The sequence below is a fragment of the Rana temporaria genome, chromosome 13, assembly GCF_905171775.1.
Source record: "Rana temporaria chromosome 13, aRanTem1.1, whole genome shotgun sequence".
NCBI lineage: Eukaryota > Metazoa > Chordata > Amphibia > Anura > Ranidae > Rana > Rana temporaria.
Window position 1 is genome coordinate 119517002 of NC_053501.1, and position 20019 is coordinate 119537020.

At 48.3% G+C, this 20019-nt stretch overlaps 1 protein-coding gene across 1 annotated transcript; it reads right to left on the reverse strand.

Moving 5' to 3' along the window:
- Positions 1-4997: 4997 nt before the first annotated feature.
- LOC120921023 (protein S100-A1-like) lies at positions 4998-10733 on the reverse strand. The gene is made up of 3 exons (XM_040333614.1): positions 10337-10733; positions 5801-6016; positions 4998-5227 (listed from the first exon to the last, which is right to left on the reverse strand). Exons 2-3 carry the CDS (start codon positions 5936-5938, stop codon positions 5084-5086), a joined length of 282 nt encoding a protein of 93 aa, XP_040189548.1. The 5' UTR covers positions 5939-6016; positions 10337-10733; the 3' UTR covers positions 4998-5083.
- Positions 10734-20019: the final 9286 nt, after the last annotated feature.

Here is a 20019-nt window from a genome sequence, read left to right on the forward strand (position 1 = left end):
GTATTTCAGAGACTGCGTGTCTTTGGATGAAATACTCATGTGGTAATGCAGGATATGGTCACTAGATGGCATCCAAGGATAATAAATAAATTGTGCAAGGATAGAATTCAGCTTGGAAAGTCAAGAAGCAGTACTTAGGCCCCAGGGGCAAAAGATAAACAGGCCCGTCTACCAAGAACCGGGACAAAGATGTGTAGACAATAAGTAAGTCAATACGGCTCTGGGCCTAGTAAAGAGAGAGAGAACGAGAGAGAGCGAGAACAAGAGAGAGAATGAGAGAGAGAGCGAGAACGAGAGAGAACGAGGGAGAGAACTAGAATGAGAATGAGAGAGAACGAGAGAACAAGAACGAGAGAGAACGAGAGAGAGAACTAGAACGAGAACGAGAGAACAAGAACGAGAGAGAGAGAGAACTAGAACGAGAACAAGAGAGAACGAGAGAACAAGAACGAGAGAGAACGAGAGAGAGAGAACTAGAACGAGAACAAGAGAGAACGAGAGAACAAGAACGAGAGAGAACGAGAGAGAGAACTAGAATGAGAACAAGAGAGAACAAGAACGAGAGAGAACGAGAGAGAGAACTAGAACGAGAACAAGAGAGAACGAGAGAACAAGAACGAGAGAGAACGAGAGAGAGAACTAGAATGAGAACGAGAGAGAACAGGAGAACAAGAACGAGAGAGAGAATGAGAGAGCGAGAACGAGAGAGAACGAGAGAGAGAACTAGAACGAGAACAAGAGAGAACGAGAGAACAAGAACGAGAGAGACCGAGAGAGAGAACTAGAACGAGAACAAGAGAGAACGAGAGAACAAGAACGAGAGAGAGAACTAGAACAAGAACAAGAGAGAACGAGAGAACAAGAACGAGAGAGAGAACTAGAACAAGAACAAGAGAGAACGAGAGAACAAGAACGAGAGAGAATGAGAGAGAGAACTAGAACGAGAACAAGAGAGAACGAGAGAACAAGAAGGAGAGAGAACAAGAACGAGAGAGAACAAGAGAGAGAGAACAAGAGAAAGTGAGAGAGAGAACGAGAACAAGAGAGAACGAGAGAACAAGAACTAGAGAGAACCAGAGAGAGAACTAGAATGAGAACCAGAGAGAACGAGAGAACAAGAACGAGAGAGAACGAGAGAGAGAACTAGAACGAGAACAAGAGAGAACGAGAGAACAAGAACGAGAGAGAACAAGAACGAGAGAGAACAAGGGAGAGAGAACAAGAGAAAGTGAGAGTGAGAACTAGAACGAGAACGAGAGAACAAGAACGAGAGAGAACAAGAGAGAGAGAAAGTGAGAGAGAGAATGAGAGCAAGAACGAGAGAACTAGAACGAGAACAAGAACGAGGGAGGACGAGAGAAAAAAACAAGAGGAAGCGAGAGACAGAACGAGAACGAGAGAAAAAACAAGAATGAAAGAGAGGGAGAGAGAATGTAGAGAGCAAAAGAGAGAGAGAATGAGAGAGAGAACCAGAGGGAGAACGAGAGAGAAGGAGAGAGATAGAGAACGAGAGAGAGAGAACAAGAGGGAAAGAGAGAGAATGAGAACAAGAGAGAGAGAGAATGAGAGAGAGGACGAGAGAGAGAACAAAAGAGAGAACAAGAAAGAGCGAGAGAGAGGACGAGAAAGAGAGAGAGCGAGAACAAGAGAGAGAATGAGAGAGAACAAAAGAAGAAGAACGAGAGAATGAGAGAACATAAGAGAGAGAACACGAGAGAGCGAGAGAGAGAACGAGAACGAGAGAGAGTGAACACGAGAGAGAGAACACGAGACAGAGAGAGAGAGAGAGAATGATAGAAAAAGAAAGAGAACAAGAGAAAGCTGAGCTCTGTGGTGCCCGCAGTATATTCAGTAGAAAACCCCCATCACCGGCCGCAACTTTTGGCTATGGAAACATGACCACAGGATGTCCCTCCGGCTAGCAGGTATCTCCACTATGTTTAGTGGAGAGGGGAGGGGCCTCCGACTCACACAGCTAACCATCTCTCTCTTCCGTGTACATGCAGAGCAATTCGCTGGTACACTGAAGCCGATTAGCTGTGCTGGTCGGAGGCCCCCCCCTCTCCACTAATTTTCAGTGAAAAATCTGGACTGTTGGCATGTATCCTGTTTTGGAGTGTAATATGTGAAAGGTCCTGGAATAGTGAGATATTGTGCTCATTAAAAGAGAATTTGGTTGTTTCTTCTGGCCTCGTTGAGGATTTCCCCTTTAAGTGGGAAACTATGAGGACAGCATATGATGGGGCTCTTGGTGGGGCTGTGTCAAATGGACAGGGGTTCAAAACCCTCTGTGCCCGTACAAAATCTAGATCTGTCTCTTTAGGCGCGATCAAGGAGCTCATTAAAGACAGCCTGGAGAGCTTGTGTGATCTGGGGTGACTCCACCATTTCAGGGATCCCCCCGACCCTATTATTTTGCCTCCATCCCCTATTATCAAGGTCCTCGAGATGTCTGTTGATGAGGATTAAGTGTGTGGCATGGAATGAAACAGTGTTTTCCAAATGCTTCACAGCCTTGTCTCTCTACGCATCTGCTCTCTCTGTGTGATAACCAGTTAGAGCTAACAAACCTGCTTTTAAGTCGGTTTTAGCTGAGGAGAAGGTGCTTTTGATGTCTGCAGCAATCCGTGTCATTTCTGACAATTGCAGAGGATGATCCACATACTCTGGGTCTCTTACCATGTCCTCAGATGCCGACAGGGAGTCCTCACTGTGGTCCGCCTCATGTCTCCTCAGCGCCATCTTGGCTGCAGAATGGCCCCTGGTCTGGTGAGTTTGAGACCTGAAGAGCTCAGGAATACTGCGGGTTCCCGGTGTTGAGAATGATCGGCACTGACTGGGGCCAGGTGTGGGCTTATCCCACTTGCCCATAACCGATGCTGTTAGACTGAAAGGAGTTCTTTTAGCCGCGGGTGTGCATTGCGCTGCTAGACAGCGTCCATTCCCATTGAGCTCCAAGCCACGCTCCCCCCATGTCTTACCTTTTCCATTACCTCCAATTCTCCCATGCCTTCAGTAGCCAGTTCTGCCATTCTGCCCCTCAGGTTATACAGTCAGCACTGGAAGATGTTCTGCATACAGAGAAAACAACATCCCAGCTACATTCTCACCTTGTTATGGTAGCACTACCTGCCCTTGAGGGTCTTAGAGCTAGATGGCAACAAGATATCCCAGAAACTCAACAATGACGACTGGAACGATAGTGAGACTTTATTTTTTGGACTCTTATTTCCTTGAAAGACCGCCTTATTCACTTTAAATCGGTCCATCGTGCATATTTCACTCCATACAGGGTGCACAATAGGAATTCCAGCTCTCCCCCTGAGTGCTGACACTGTGGGAGGGCCCCTAGAGATTTCACCATATCTTTTGGACCTGCCCGGTCATTGTCGTGTTCTGGGAATTGGTATTAGTTTTTATACACCTGGTCTGTGTATCCTTACAAGCCTCCATGTCCATCTGTACTTTGGGTTTAAATCGAACACTTAATTCCTACGGTAGTGGGACGCACTTTAGTTGGCTTCTCCTATTCTATGCCAGGAAGGCTATTGCACTTCACTGGAGGAAACCAAACCCCCCCATCTATTCCTTTCCGGAAGCAACTGGTCAATAACAGTCTGCATCTTTACATGGATACCTATGCTAACAGAGGCTGCCCTAAAAAATATGACAAGATCTGGTCTCAATCGTTGGCAGAGCCCTCAATGGCTTCTGCCATGCCCATGGTCTAGACATTCCATATTTCAGCATTATTGTTTGGGGTTTGCCATGGAATTCATTAAAAAAAAGTTTGCTCCAGATGGTTGGAAGAGGTGATGGGTTGGCATAAGATTTTACAACCAAAGCCTCTGATTATTATTGGTATATAAAACGTGAATAGAATTATGTATTTCTCTAAGAATGACTTATTAGATGGCCAAACGTTTGGAGAAAAGTTGAGCAAAGAACCCGACAACCAGGTACACAGGATAATTATTACATTTACAGAGATTAGGTTGAGTAATATACAGAATGTTCATTGGGAACAAGGGTCAGGGTGTCATTGTTCTGGGACCCCCAAGTGTCAGGGTGTCATTGTTCTGGGACCCACAAGTGTCAGAGTGTAATCTTCCAGTATCTACTCTTTCACCATACATTCACCCACCTTTCCATTAGTCCGATTTTTTATACACTACAAAGTTCATGACTTCATAGTGTATGGAATTACTGACTGATGGAAAGGTGGGTGAATGTATGGAGAAAGAATTGATGCTGGAAGATGACACCCTGACATTTGGGGGTCCAGAACAATGACACCCTGACACTTGGAGATCCAGAACATTGACACCCTGACCCTTGGGGGTCCAGAACAATCACACCCTGACCCTTGGGGGTCCAGAACAATCACACCCTGACCCTTGGGGATCCAGAACATTGACACCCTGACCCTTGGGGGTCCAGAACAATCACACCCTGACCCTTGGGGGTCCAGAACAATCACACCCTGACCCTTGGGGGTCCAGAACAATGACACACTGACACTTGGGGGTCCAGAACAATGACACACTGACACTTGGGGGTCCAGAACAATGACACACTGACACTTGGGGATTCAGAACAATGACACACTGACACTTGGGGGTCCAGAACAATGACACACTGACACTTGGGATCCCAGAACAATGACACACTGACACTTGGGATCCCAGAACAATGACACACTGACACTTGGGGATTCAGAACAATGACACCCTGACACTCGGTGGTCCAGAACAATGACACCCTGACACTTGGGGGATGCAGAACAATGACACCCTGACACTTGGGGATCCAGAAAAATGACACCCTGACACTTGTTGGTCAAGAACAATGACACCCTGACACTTGGGGGTCCCAGAACAATGACACCCTGACACTTGGGGGACCAGAACAATGACACCCTGACAGGAATATTGGTATTGGATTATAGTCATTGGCATTCTAAAAAGATATATTGATGCAGAAAACAGAAATACAGAGGCAGTTAAAGGATAAATTTCTAGTTTATTGAGACGTCAGTCTTTGTACAAGGGTCTCCTCCATGCCGGTGGAATGAATGGTCGGCTCAGCTGCTCTCGCAGAAGAAGGTATTGCAGGCCACGGTCAAAGAGGCCACCAAGATGACAAACTCCTGGAAGTCCACCTCCCCGTCTCCGTTCTCATCCAGCTCCTTCAGGATCTTGTCCACAGAGGTGGCATCTTTCTGCTCCTAGAGAAGGAAGAATAAGATTTTATCAACCATCGTATTTCCATCTCTGCCCGCTTCCTGCCTACATTACACAGAGATTTCATTCTAGAAGTGAATCCCACAGGAAATAAAAACGTGTAATGAGATTGGAAATTCTACATGTCTGTTTTTTTACATTTATGTTTTTGGTCGTAACATGACAAAATGTGGAAAATTTCAAGGGGTATGAATACTTTTTCAAGGCACTGTAGGTGTATTTTTTTTAAGTACTTTCAGGCTCTAATCTATATTTAAGTTTTGTTTCTCTCTTGTTTTTTGTCAATTCTTATGATGAAAAACTTCATAAAAATATACTATTTATGTAAGGAAGGATAAGGCCATTGCACGGTTTGTGATAGAGGTTGTCTAGTTTACCGGAATCTTTTACGGGGCCACCTATATTGTATGTTCCCATTTTAATCTTTTATACCTTTTGCAAAACCAATAAACATATTGAAATTAAAAGATATCACTTTTAAACGTCAAACTTTCTGCATAAACAAATGAACCCAGATGATTGAACACCTGTACATGTTCCGTCCTCTTGCGTCTCACCTCAAGATATTCTCCAAGCTCGTTCTGTAGAAGATCCTTCAGTTCCCTCTTGCACAGCTTGTGCTTGTCACCTTCCCGAGCGGAATATGTGTGGAAGACTTCGATAAGAGTATCCATGGCCTTTTCCAGTTTTGACATCTTGGGGCAGATAGGTCAGTAGATAAGGGGATGAGTCGAAGTTTGGTTGGGTGTAGCACCAAAAATCAGAAGCTGGAACTAAAAAAATGATAGTGTAAAAGATACATTTTTTATTTGAATGGAGCAAGTACAGAGATCTCAAAAACCAGAACAAGTTAGTTGATGACATGCAACAATAAATGATGGGAAGGGTGAGGACTAGAGACAGGGTTGTAGTCGTACAGAACTAACAGGAGAATTAGAGAGGTTTGTTTAGGTGGGTGGTGGTTTGTAAAGGAGGTCTGAATTACAGTTAGTTATACTGTATGTGTGGTGGAAGAGGAGAACTTAAGAACTTCAGTTGGTTGTATGTTTGGTGGAAGAGGAGAACTTAAGAACTTCAGTTGGTTGAAAGTTTGGTGGAAGAGGAGAACTTAAGAACTTCAGTTGGTTGAAAGTTTGGTGGAAAAGGAGAACTTAAGAACTTCAGTTGAATGTATGTTTTGTGGAGGAGGACAACTTAAGAACTTCAGTTGGGTGTATGTTTGGTGGGAGAGGAGAACTTAAGAACTTCAGTTGGGTGTATGTTTGGTGGAAGAGGAGAACTTAAGAACTTCAGTTGGGTGTATGTTTGGTGGAACACCAGAATTTAAGAACATTGACAATTCGAATGAAGTATTCAATCAGATGGGGGCAGAATCTTCCCAACAATTGGGACCATAGAATAATGAGCCATTGGGGTGGAAAGATTTAAAGTTATGAAAATGGGTTGACAGGTCAAAGAAGAAAATTGCTCTCTAAAGGTTGGATTGGTTGATGTGTTGGTGTAAATGAATGAGTAGAATAAGATGTGTAGCGTAAGATATGTTTTACCAGAATGGAGAGTTGTATAAAGGACCTAAAAATAGGCCAGGTAGGGTTATTAAGGAGATGGAAAGTCTGAGATGAAGTATGAGTTTAAAGGTATGGAGTAAGGCAAAAACTTTCTGGTGGACCCAATGAGAGTTGGATATATGAACTCGACAACCACATAGGTAGGAGATGTAAAGAGAGCTTGAGATTAGATATGTGTTTACATTTATAGAAGAAGGAGAATAGAGAAATTTTTGGTTGGATGAGTTGGATAGACAGACTAACAAACTGATGGAGAGTCATATGAATGTATGGTCAATGAGCAGATATTCAGGACTACAGGTGTATGTGTTTCTCTATGAATGGCTTTTCTATTCTATTTTGTTCTATTCCTTTATATTCTAGTCTGTTTTATTATGTTCTATTATTTTCTGTTGTATTGTATTCTATTGTATTGGTTTCTATTTGTTTCTGCTCTATTTCTTTTATCCGATTAAAAAAAATATATATATATTTTAATTGTTATATCTATTATATTCTTTCATATATTATTCTATAAAGCAGCCTGAGTAGGAATCATCATCATCTTAGTTCACTTTTAAACCACACTGTATTTATTGCAATATGTTTCATATTTCAATTCAAATTCATTTTTTAATTTTCATTTGGATAATTTGTTCCGTTACAATTTATTTTGGATTTGTTGAACTTCGTTACTGTTATGATTTGGAAATTGAATGAATGGATGCCGGGATCAGGACAATTGGAGATGTAGAGTATGTTGGATGGACAGGCGGAGAATAAGATGGATGCCGGGATAAGGACAATTGGAGAAGTAGAGTATGTTGGATGGACAGGCGGAGAATAAAATGGATGTCGGGATAAGGATAATTGGAGAAGTAGAGTATGGTGAACACAGGCGGAGAATAAAATGGATGCCAGGATAAGGATAATTGGAGAAGTAGAGTATGTTGGATGGACAGGCGGACGGACAAATGGAAAATTAAATGGATGCTGGGATCAGGTGATTTGGAGAGGCAGTGTATGGTGGATGCACAGGCGGACAGACAGTTGGAGAATTGGATAGATGCCGGGATAAGTTCATTTGGAGAAGTAGAGTATGGTGGATGGACAGACAGAGAGTTGGAGGAATGCCGGGATAAGGTAATTTGGGAAAGCAGAGTATGATGGATGGACAGGTGGAAGGACAGACAGAGAATTGGATGGACAAATGGAAAATGAAATGAATGCCGGGATAAGGTAAATTTGGAGAAGCAGAGTATGGTGGATGGACAGAAGGAGAATTAGATGGATGCCGGGATCAGGTGATTTGGAGAAGCAGAGTATGGTGGATGGACAGGTGGACGGACAAACTGAGAATTGGATGGATGCTGGAATAAGGTAATTTGGAGAAGTAGATTATGATGGATGGACAGGCAGATGGACAGACGGAGAATCGGATGGATACCAGGATAAGGTCATTTGGAGAAGTAAAGTATGGTGGATGGAAAGGTAGACTGATGGAGAATTGGATGGATACCAGGATAAGGTCATTGGGGGGAATGGACAACCGGAGAATCGGATGGATACCGGGTCAAAGTTATTTAGAGAAGCAGAGTATGGTGGATGGAAAGGTAGAGTCACAGACGGAGAATTAGATGGATGCCGGAATAAGGTAATTTGGAGAAGTAGATTATAGTGGACGGACAGATGGAGAATTTGATGGATGCCAGGATAAGGTAATTTGGAGAAGTAGATTATGGTGGATTGACAGGTGGACAGGCAAATGGAAAATTAAATGATTGCCGGGATAAAGTCAATTTGGTAAAGCAGAGTATGATGGATGGACAAGTTTGAAGGACAGACAGAGTATCGGGTGGATACCGGGATAAGGACAATTGGAGAAGCAGTGTATGGTGGATAAAAAACAGAGAATTGGACAGACGGAAATTGAATGGATGCCGGAATAAGATCATTTGGAGAAGCAGAGTATGGTGGATGGACAGACAGAGAATTGGATGGATGCCGGGATAAGTTGATTTGGAGAAGCAGAGTATGGTGGATGGACAGACAGCGAATTGGATGGATGCCGGGATAAGGTGATTTGGAGAAGCAGAGTATGGTGGATGGACAGACGGAGAATTGGATGGATGCCGGGATAAGGTCATTTGGGGAAGCAAAGTAACACGGATGGACAGACGAAGAATTGGATGGATGTCGGGTCAAAGTCATTTGGAGAAGCAAAGTATGGTGGATGGAAAGTTGGACAAATAGATGGAGAATTAGGTCGGTGATGGTATAAGGTCATTTGGAGAAGCAGAGTATGGTGGATGGATAGGTGGAAGGACAAACTGAAAATTGGGTGGTTGCCGGGATAAAGTCATTTGGAGAGCCAAAGTAAGATGGATGGACAGACGGAGAATTGGATGGATGCTGGCATAAGGTCATTTGGAGAAGTGGATGGAAAGTTGGACGAATAGATGGAGAATTAGGTCGGTGTTGGCATAAGGTCATTTAGAGAAGTAGAGTATGATGGCTGGACAGACGGAGAATCGGATGGGTATCGGGATAAGGTCATTTGGAGAAGTAAAGTATGGTGGATGGATAGGTAGACTGATAGGTGGAACATTGGATGGATGCCGGGGTAAGGTAATTTGGAGAAGCAGAGTATGGTGGATGGACAGGTGAAGAATTGGCTGGATGCCGGGATAAAGTCATTTGGAGAGCCAAAGTAAGATGGATGGACAGACGGAGACGGAGAATTGGATGGATGCTGGCATAAGGTCATTTGGAGAAGTGGATGGAAAGTTGGACAAATAGATGGAGAATTAGGTCGGTGTTGGCATAAGGTCATTTGGAGAAGCAGAGTATGGTGGGTGGAAAGGTAGACTGATAGATGGAGAATTGGATGGATGTCAGGATAAGGTAATTTGGGGAAGCAGCATATGGTGGATGGATAGGTGGAAGGACAAACTGAGAATTGGATGGATTCCGGGACAAAGTCATTTAGAGAAGTAGAGTATGGTGGATGGATAGGTAGACTGATAGATGGAAAATTGGATGGATGTCGGGATAAGGTAATTTGGGGAAGCAGTTTATGGTGGATGGATAGGTGAATGGACAGACGGAGAATTGGATAGATGGTTAGAGAATGACAGAAGTTCTGAGCACCAGTTAGGCTGGGTTCACATCTTCGTGTGGAGCGGCTCACAGAAGGGGTTTCGTGCGTTCCTGTTAAATTTGAGGTCCGATTTCAGTCCGAATCTTTGGCTGAAGTCGGACCTGAATCGGACCAGAAGACGCACAGAACCCCTGCGCAATTTACTCCGGAGAGGTGTCAACCAGCTCCACCAGGGAAACCCGCATCCAATTGGCAAAAGCATGAACCTAGCCTTACGGTTGGCTGTCTACAAGCAGAGACCCAACGTGATGGGTCCAAATAACACCACATACAATAAGAAGAGGTTATCTACACAGAGTCTGGTGTTAGATGGAAAAAAAAGACATTCACAGAATTATTTTAGCAGTGACTCTCGGCACAGACAGTTGTCGGTGTTTTGGACTCACCAGACTGGATCCAGTGGCTGTTCTTCTGTAGCACCCGGCAATGACTGCTCACCTTTGGTCATCCCCACTGCTGGTCTCCTTTTCATCATCTCCTCCGGCGTATCTGTTACATCCCAAACAATGAGGTCTGTCCTTATCGGGTGTCGCCGGTCTCATTTCCATACCATCATTGTGGACTTCTGGCACATCACCCGGGAGACCACAGGAAACCCGACTCCTGACACGTAGAGAACCTTCTGAGATGCCAGACACCTGTTGTTAATGAGTCGTGTTAAAGGATCTTCTCTTTGTATTCCTATCAGCTGGTCTCACACATGGTGCCCGATTGAGCTACCTGTTTACATAACAGCGAGCATGCTGGGATTTGGCCTACTACGTTAGGTAATTATGGTTATACTCTACTCAAGAACATCTTATCAGTCCCAAATCCCAATATGATCAGGGATATCACGGTCCCGATCGCCACGGTCCCGATCGACCCAGTCTTCCTAATCAAATTCAGAGAGCAGATAATAGAAGAACCAATATGGTCACCTTGGTGGCCCCATGTCTCCAACTTTTCCACAGTTCCGGAGCTACAGTCTTGGTCAAGTTGCCAAGCATTTAACACTTCCAGGAGCGATGGGTGCCAGGGCTATCCCACCACTCTCTGTGGTTCCTTCTCTGACCAATATGTCACTACAGGACTCGTGTACGGGTCAGAGGATGTAGCCCCAAATTCTGGCCGGGATGTGGGCACCTAACACTCAGAAGTGCTGAAGCAGCTAGAGCAGTGACCCCCAAACTGTGGCCCTTTGCATGCTTTTATCTGGCCCTTGGGGCATTATTCTCTCCACTGTCAGCAACAGTTGGGCAGATCCTGGGTCATTCCTTGGGTAGTTCCTGCCACTGACCCCAGCATTGGGCCACTGTTCCTCCTCCCACTGATACCAATCAAGGGCCACTATTCCTCATCCCACTCATGCCAACCATGGACCACTATTCCTCCTCCCACTGATACCAACCATGGACCACTATTCCTCCTCCCACTGATACCAACCATGGGCCACTATTCCTCCTCCCACTGATGCCAACCATGAACCACTATTCCTCCTCCAACTGATACCAACCATGGGCCACTATTCCTCGTCCCACTGATGCCAACCACGGGCCACTATTCCTCCTCCCACTGATACCAACCATGGGTCACTATTTCTCCTCCCAATGATACCAACCATGGGCCACTGTTCCTCCTCCCACTGATACCAACCATGGGCCACTATTCCTCGTCCCACTGATACCAACCATGGGCCACTATTCCTCCTCCCACTGATACCAAACATGGGCCACTATTCCTCCTCCCACTGATACCAACCATGGGCCACTATTCCTCGTCCCACTGATACCAACCATGGGCCACTATTCCTCCTCCCACTAATACCAACCATGGGCCACTATTCCTCGTCCCACTGACGCCAACCATGGGCCACTATTCCTCCTTCCACTGATGCCAACCATGGGCCACTATTCCTCCTCCCACTGATACCAACCATGGGCCACTCTTTCTCCTCCCACTGATGCCAACCATGGGCCACTATTCCTCCTTCCACTGATACCAACCATGGGCCACTATTCCTCGTCCCACTGATACCAAACATGGGCCACTATTCCTCCTCCCAATGATACCAACCACAAGCCACTATTCCTCCTCCCACTGATACCAATCATGGGCCACTATTCCTCGGCCCACTGATACCAACCATGGGCCACCATGGGCCGACATTCCTCCTCCCACTGATACCAACCATGGGCCACTATTCCTCCTCCCACTGATACCAACCACGGGCCACTATTCCTCCTCCCACTGATACCAACCATGGGCCACTATTCCTCCTCCCACTGATGCCAACCATGGGCCACTATTCCTCGTCCCACTGATACCAACCATGGGCTACTATTCCTCCTCCCACTGATACCAACCATGGGCCACTATTCCTCGTCCCACTGATACCAACCATGGGCCACCATTTCTCCTCCCACTGATACCAACCATGGGCCACTATTTCTCCTTCCACTGATACCAACCATAGGCCACTATTCCTCCTCCCAATGATACCAACCATGGGCCACTATTCCTCCTTCCACTGATACCAACCACGGGCCACTATTCCTCCTCCCACTGATACCAAACATGGGCCACTATTCCTCCTCCCACTGATACCAAACATGGGCCACTATTCCTCCTTCCACTGATACCAACCATAGGCCACTATTCCTCCTCCCACTGATACCAACCACGGGCCACTATTCCTCCTCCCACTGATACCAACCATGGGCCACTATTCCTCCTCCCACTAATACCAACCATGGGCCACTATTCCTCGTCCCACTGACGCCAACCATGGGCCACTATTCCTCCTTCCACTGATGCCAACCATGGGCCACTATTCCTCCTCCCACTGATACCAACCATGGGCCACTCTTTCTCCTCCCACTGATGCCAACCATGGGCCACTATTCCTCCTTCCACTGATACCAACCATGGGCCACTATTCCTCGTCCCACTGATACCAAACATGGGCCACTATTCCTCCTCCCAATGATACCAACCACAAGCCACTATTCCTCCTCCCACTGATACCAATCATGGGCCACTATTCCTCGGCCCACTGATACCAACCATGGGCCACCATGGGCCGACATTCCTCCTCCCACTGATACCAACCATGGGCCACTATTCCTCCTCCCACTGATACCAACCACGGGCCACTATTCCTCCTCCCACTGATACCAACCATGGGCCACTATTCCTCCTCCCACTGATGCCAACCATGGGCCACTATTCCTCGTCCCACTGATACCAACCATGGGCTACTATTCCTCCTCCCACTGATACCAACCATGGGCCACTATTCCTCGTCCCACTGATACCAACCATGGGCCACCATTTCTCCTCCCACTGATACCAACCATGGGCCACTATTTCTCCTTCCACTGATACCAACCATAGGCCACTATTCCTCCTCCCAATGATACCAACCATGGGCCACTATTCCTCCTTCCACTGATACCAACCACGGGCCACTATTCCTCCTCCCACTGATACCAAACATGGGCCACTATTCCTCCTCCCACTGATACCAAACATGGGCCACTATTCCTCCTTCCACTGATACCAACCATAGGCCACTATTCCTCCTCCCACTGATACCAACCACGGGCCACTATTCCTCCTCCCACTGATACCAACCATGGGCCACTATTCCTCCTCCCAATGATACCAACCATGGGCCACTATTCCTCCTCCCAATGATACCAACCATGGGCCACTATTCCTCCTCCCACTGATACCAACCATGGGCCATTATTCCTCCTCCCACTGATACCAACCATGGGCCACTATTCCTCCTCCCAATGATACCAACCACGGGCCACTATTCCTCCTCCCACTGATACCAACCATGGGCCACTATTCCTCCTCCCAATGATACCAACCATGGGCCACTATTCCTTCTCCCAATGATACCAACCATGGGCCACCATTCCTCCTCCCACTGATACCAACCATGGGCCACTATTCCTCCTCCCACTGATACCAACCATGGGCCATTATTCCTCCTCCCACTGATACCAACCATGGGCCACTATTCCTCGTCCCACTGATGCCAACCATGGACCACTATTCCTTCTCCCACTGATGCCAACCATGGACCACTATTCCTCCTCCCACTGATACCAACCATGGGCCACTATTCCTCCTCCCACTGATGCCAACCATGAACCACTATTCCTCCTCCCACTGATACCAACCATGGGCCACTATTCCTTGTCCCACTGATACCAACCATGGACCACTATTCCTCCTCCCACTGATACCAACCATGGGCCACTATTTCTCCTCCCACTGATGCCAACCATGAACCACTATTCCTCCTCCCACTGATACCAACCATGGGCCACTATTCCTCGTCCCACTGATACCAACCATGGGCCACTATTCCTTGTCCCACTGATACCAACCATGGACCACTATTCCTCCTCCCACTGATACCAACCATGGGCCACTATTCCTCCTCCCACTGATGCCAACCATGAACCACTATTCCTCCTCCCACTGATACCAACCATGGGCCACTATTCCTCCTCCCACTTATACCAACCATGGGCCACTATTCCTCGTCCCACTGATACCAACCATGGGCCACTATTCCTCCTCCCAATGATACCAACCACGAGCCACTATTCCTCCTCCCACTGATACCAATCATGGGCCACTATTCCTCGGCCCACTGATGCCAACCATGGACCACTATTCCTCCTCCCACTGATACCAACCATGGGCCACTATTCCTCCTCCCACTGATACCAACCATGGGCCACTATTCCTCCTTCCACTGATACCAACCATGGGCCACTATTCCTCCTCCCACTGATACCAACCACGGGCCACTATTCCTCCTCCCACTGATACCAACCATGGGCCACTATTCCTTGTCCCACTGATACCAACCATGGGCCACTATTCCTCCTCCCACTGATACCAACCATGGGCCACTATTCCTCCTCCCACTGATACCAACCATGGGCCACTATTCCTCCTCCCACTGATACCAACCATGGGCCACTATTCCTCCTCCCACTGATACCAACCATGGGCCACCATGGGCCGACATTCCTCCTCCCACTGATACCAACCATGGGCCACTATTCCTCCTCCCACTGATGCCAACCATGGGCCACTATTCCTCGTCCCACTGATACCAACCATGGGCTACTATTCCTCCTCCCACTGATACCAACCATGGGCCACTATTCCTCGTCCCACTGATACCAACCATGGGCCACCATTTCTCCTCCCACTGATACCAACCACGGGCCACTATTTCTCCTCCCACTGATACCAACCATGGGCCACTATCCCTCCTCCCACTGATACCAACCATAGGCCACTATTCCTCCTCCCAATGATACCAACCATGGGCCACTATTCCTCCTTCCACTGATACCAACCACGGGCCACTATTCCTCCTCCCACTGATACCAAACATGGGCCACTATTCCTCCTCCCACTGATACCAAACATGGGCCACTATTCCTCCTTCCACTGATACCAACCATGGGCCACCATTCCTCCTCCCACTGATACCAACCATGGGCCACTATTCCTCCTCCCACTGATACCAACCATGGGCCATTATTCCTCCTCCCACTGATACCAACCATGGGCCACTATTCCTCGTCCCACTGATGCCAACCATGGACCACTATTCCTTCTCCCACTGATGCCAACCATGGACCACTATTCCTCCTCCCACTGATACCAACCATGGGCCACTATTCCTCCTCCCACTGATGCCAACCATGAACCACTATTCCTCCTCCCACTGATACCAACCATGGGCCACTATTCCTTGTCCCACTGATACCAACCATGGACCACTATTCCTCCTCCCACTGATACCAACCATGGGCCACTATTCCTCCTCCCACTGATGCCAACCATGAACCACTATTCCTCCTCCCACTGATACCAACCATGGGCCACTATTCCTCGTCCCACTTATACCAACCATGGGCCACTATTCCTTGTCCCACTGATACCAACCATGGACCACTATTCCTCCTCCCACTGATACCAACCATGGGCCACTATTCCTCCTCCCACTGATGCCAACCATGAACCACTATTCCTCCTCCCACTGATACCAACCATGGGCCACTATTCCTCCTCCCACTGATACCAACCATGGGCCACTATTCCTCGTCCCACTGATACCAACCATGGGCCACTATTCCTCCTCCCACTGATACCAACCATGGACCACTATTCCTCCTCCCACTGATACCAACCATGGGCCACTATTCCTCGTCCCACTGATACCAACCATGGGCCACTATTCCTTGTCCCACTGATACCAACCATGGACCACTATTCCTCCTCCCACTGATACCAACCATGGGCCACTATTCCTCCTCCCACTGATGCCAACCATGAACCACTATTCCTCCTCCCACTGATACCAACCATGGGCCACTATTCCTCCTCCCACTGATACCAACCATGGGCCACTATTCCTCGTCCCACTGATACCAACCATGGGCCACTATTCCTCCTCCCACTGATACCAACCATGGGCCACTATTCCTCGTCCCACTGATACCAACCATGGACCACTATTCCTCCTCCAACTGATGCCAACCATGGGCCATTATTCCTCCTCCCACTGATACCAACCATGGGCCATTATTCCTCCTCCCACTGATACCAACCATGGGCCACTATTCCTCCTCCCACTGATACCAACCATGGGCCACTATTCCTCCTCCCACTGATGCCAACCATGGGCCACTATTCCTCCTCCAACTGATGCCAACCATGGGCCACTATTCCTCCTACCACTGATGCCAACCATGGGCCACTATTCCTCCTCCAACTGATGCCAACCATGGGCCACTATTCCTCCTACCACTGATGCCAACCATGGGCCACTATTCCTCCTCCAACTGATGCCAACCATGGGCCACTATTCCTCCTTCCACTGATACCAACCATGGACCACTATTCCTCCTACCACTGATGCCAACCATGGGCCACTATTCCTCCTCCAACTGATGCCAACCATGGGCCACTATTCCTCCTCCAACTGATGCCAACCATGGACCACTATTCCTTCTCCCACTGATACCAACCATAGAGCTGGTTGTGGTAGCAGACAGTCTCCTGCCCATCTCTATGGTCCTGGGAGGCCGGAAGTGACGGCGTTACTGGTTAGGGCAGATGTAAACACTGCCATTTTTTTTTCTTCTGGAAAACAGGAGATCAATTTTTATTTATTTAATGCTTTCCAGGGTAGAGAAGAGATTTGGGGTCTTATTGATCCCCATAAAGAGGACCCGTCACCCCTTACTACTACCACGTGGGATGTGTACATTTCTTGTTAGAGGAATTAAAGTGATAAAAAAAAAAAAATTTAAAGAGAGTGTAAAAATGAAAAAAAAAAGTGGATCCCCCAGCAGTAAAATAGATCCTCTACAGCCAGCAATAGACCCCTTACGCAATAGATCTCTTACGCAACATTATACCCCCCAGCAACAATAGACCACCAACAACAGATTTCACAGCAGCCAGCAACAATAAGACCCTCCAACAACTAACCCCCCCCCCCCCAAGCAGCGATAAGCCTCTCCCTCCACAATTGACCCCCAGCAGTAAAATTAGATCCTCTGCAGCCAGCAACAATAGACCTCACCCCAGCACAACAGATCCCCCCAGCAACAATAGATCTCATGAGTGATAATAGATACCCTCCAGCAACAATAGATCCCAGTAGCAGTAATAGACAATCCACCTCCATCCATGGCTCATCCACCCCCATCCATGGCTCATCCCTCCCCATCCATGGCTCATCCACCCCCATCCATGGCTCATCCCTCCTTATCCATGGCTCATCCCTCCCCATCCATGGCTCATCCACCCCCATCCATGGCTCATCCACCCCCATCCATGGCTCATCCCTCCTTATCCATGGCTCATCCACCCCCATCCATGGCTCATCCCTCCTTATCCATGGCTCATCCACCCCCATCCATGGCTCATCCCTCCTTATCCATGGCTCATCCACCCCCATCCATGGCTCATCCCTCCTTATCCATGGCTCATCCCTCCCCATCCATGGCTCATCCACCCCCATCCATGGCTCATCCCTCCTCATCCATGGCTCATCCATCCCCATCCATCCCCATCCATGGCTCATCCATTCCTATCCATGGCTCATCCACCCCCATCCATGGCTCATCCCTCCTCATCCATGGCTCATCCCTCCCCATCCATGGCTCATCCATCCCCATCCATGGCTCATCCCTCCTCATCCATGGCTCATCCACCCTCATCCATCCTCATCTATGGCTCATCCCTCCTCATCCATGGCTCATCCATCCCCAATCATGGCTCATCCATCCCCAATCATGGCTCATCCATCCCTATCTATGGCTCATCCATCCCCAATCATGGCTCATCCATCCCCATCTATGGCTCATCCCTCCCCATCCATGGCTCATCCCTCCCCATCCATGGCTCATCCACCCCCATCCATGGCTCATCCCTCCTCATCCATGGCTCATCCCTCCTCATCCATGGCTCATCCATCCCCATCCATGGCTCATCCACCCCCATCCATGGCTCATCCCTCCCCATCCATGGCTCATCCACCCCCATCCATGGCTCATCCCTCCTCATCCATGGCTCATCCCTCCTCATCCATCCCCATCCATGGCTCATCCATTCCTATCCATGGCTCATCCCTCCTCATCCATGGCTCATCCCTCCTCATCCATCCCTCATCCATTCCTATCCATGGCTCATCCACCCCCATCCATGGCTCATCCCTCCTCATCCATGGCTCATCCCTCCTCATCCATCCCCATCCATGGCTCATCCATTCCTATCCATGGCTCATCCACCCCCATCCATGGCTCATCCCTCCTCATCCATGGCTCATCCCTCCTCATCCATCCCCATCCATGGCTCATCCATTCCTATCCATGGCTCATCCATCCCCATCCATGGCTCATCCATCCCCATCCATGGCTCATCCCTCCTCATCCATGGCTCATCCACCCTCATCCATCCTCATCTATGGCTCATCCCTCCTCATCCATGGCTCATCCATCCCCAATCATGGCTCATCCATCCCCAATCATGGCTCATCCACCCCCATCCATGGCTCATCCCTCCCCATCCATGGCTCATCCACCCCCATCCATGGCTCATCCCTCCTTATCCATGGCTCATCCCTCCCCATCCATGGCTCATCCACCCCCATCCATGGCTCATCCCTCCTCATCCATGGCTCATCCCTCCTCATCCATCCCCATCCATGGCTCATCCATTCCTATCCATGGCTCATCCACCCCCATCCATGGCTCATCCCTCCTCATCCATGGCTCATCCCTCCTCATCCATCCCTCATCCATTCCTATCCATGGCTCATCCACCCCCATCCATGGCTCATCCCTCCTCATCCATGGCTCATCCCTCCTCATCCATCCCCATCCATGGCTCATCCATTCCTATCCATGGCTCATCCACCCCCATCCATGGCTCATCCCTCCTCATCCATGGCTCATCCCTCCTCATCCACCCCCATCCATGGCTCATCCATCCCCATCCATGACTCATCCATGAACTTCTGGCACCGGTGGATTCCTTCTCCGGCTCGCCGAACGCGAGTGCGTTTTATAAGTACAGCCCATTTATTATTATTTTTTTTTTTACGAGGCAATAGCTGGATGACCATTCACCACTTTATAAAACACTTCCAAGGGGGGGCTACAGCTGACCCCCCCCCCACCTCCATTAGATTGCAAGCTCTTCACCCCCTCCCCTCCCCCCTCGGTGTCCCTGAGCTCCAGGTGGCGTCTCGTGTTCCTCCACTAATTTGTCTCTCCGCGGCGGACAATGACCTCGTCAATAATTAAAGATTTAATTTTAAAGGACAAGTTTCCCGCCGATCCATTATTAATGCTGATGACGACGGGCCGCTCTGTACGGTCTCCGCCGCGCCGCCCCCTGCTGCCCGCCGCTCCTCATGACAAGCCGGGGGCCAGGAGTCTTTCCTTGGGGATGAGTCGGTGGCTCCCGGCTATGAAGAGGCTCTGCAGTCAGCTGAGGGCCCCTCCTCCTCCTCATCCTCCTCCTCCTCCTC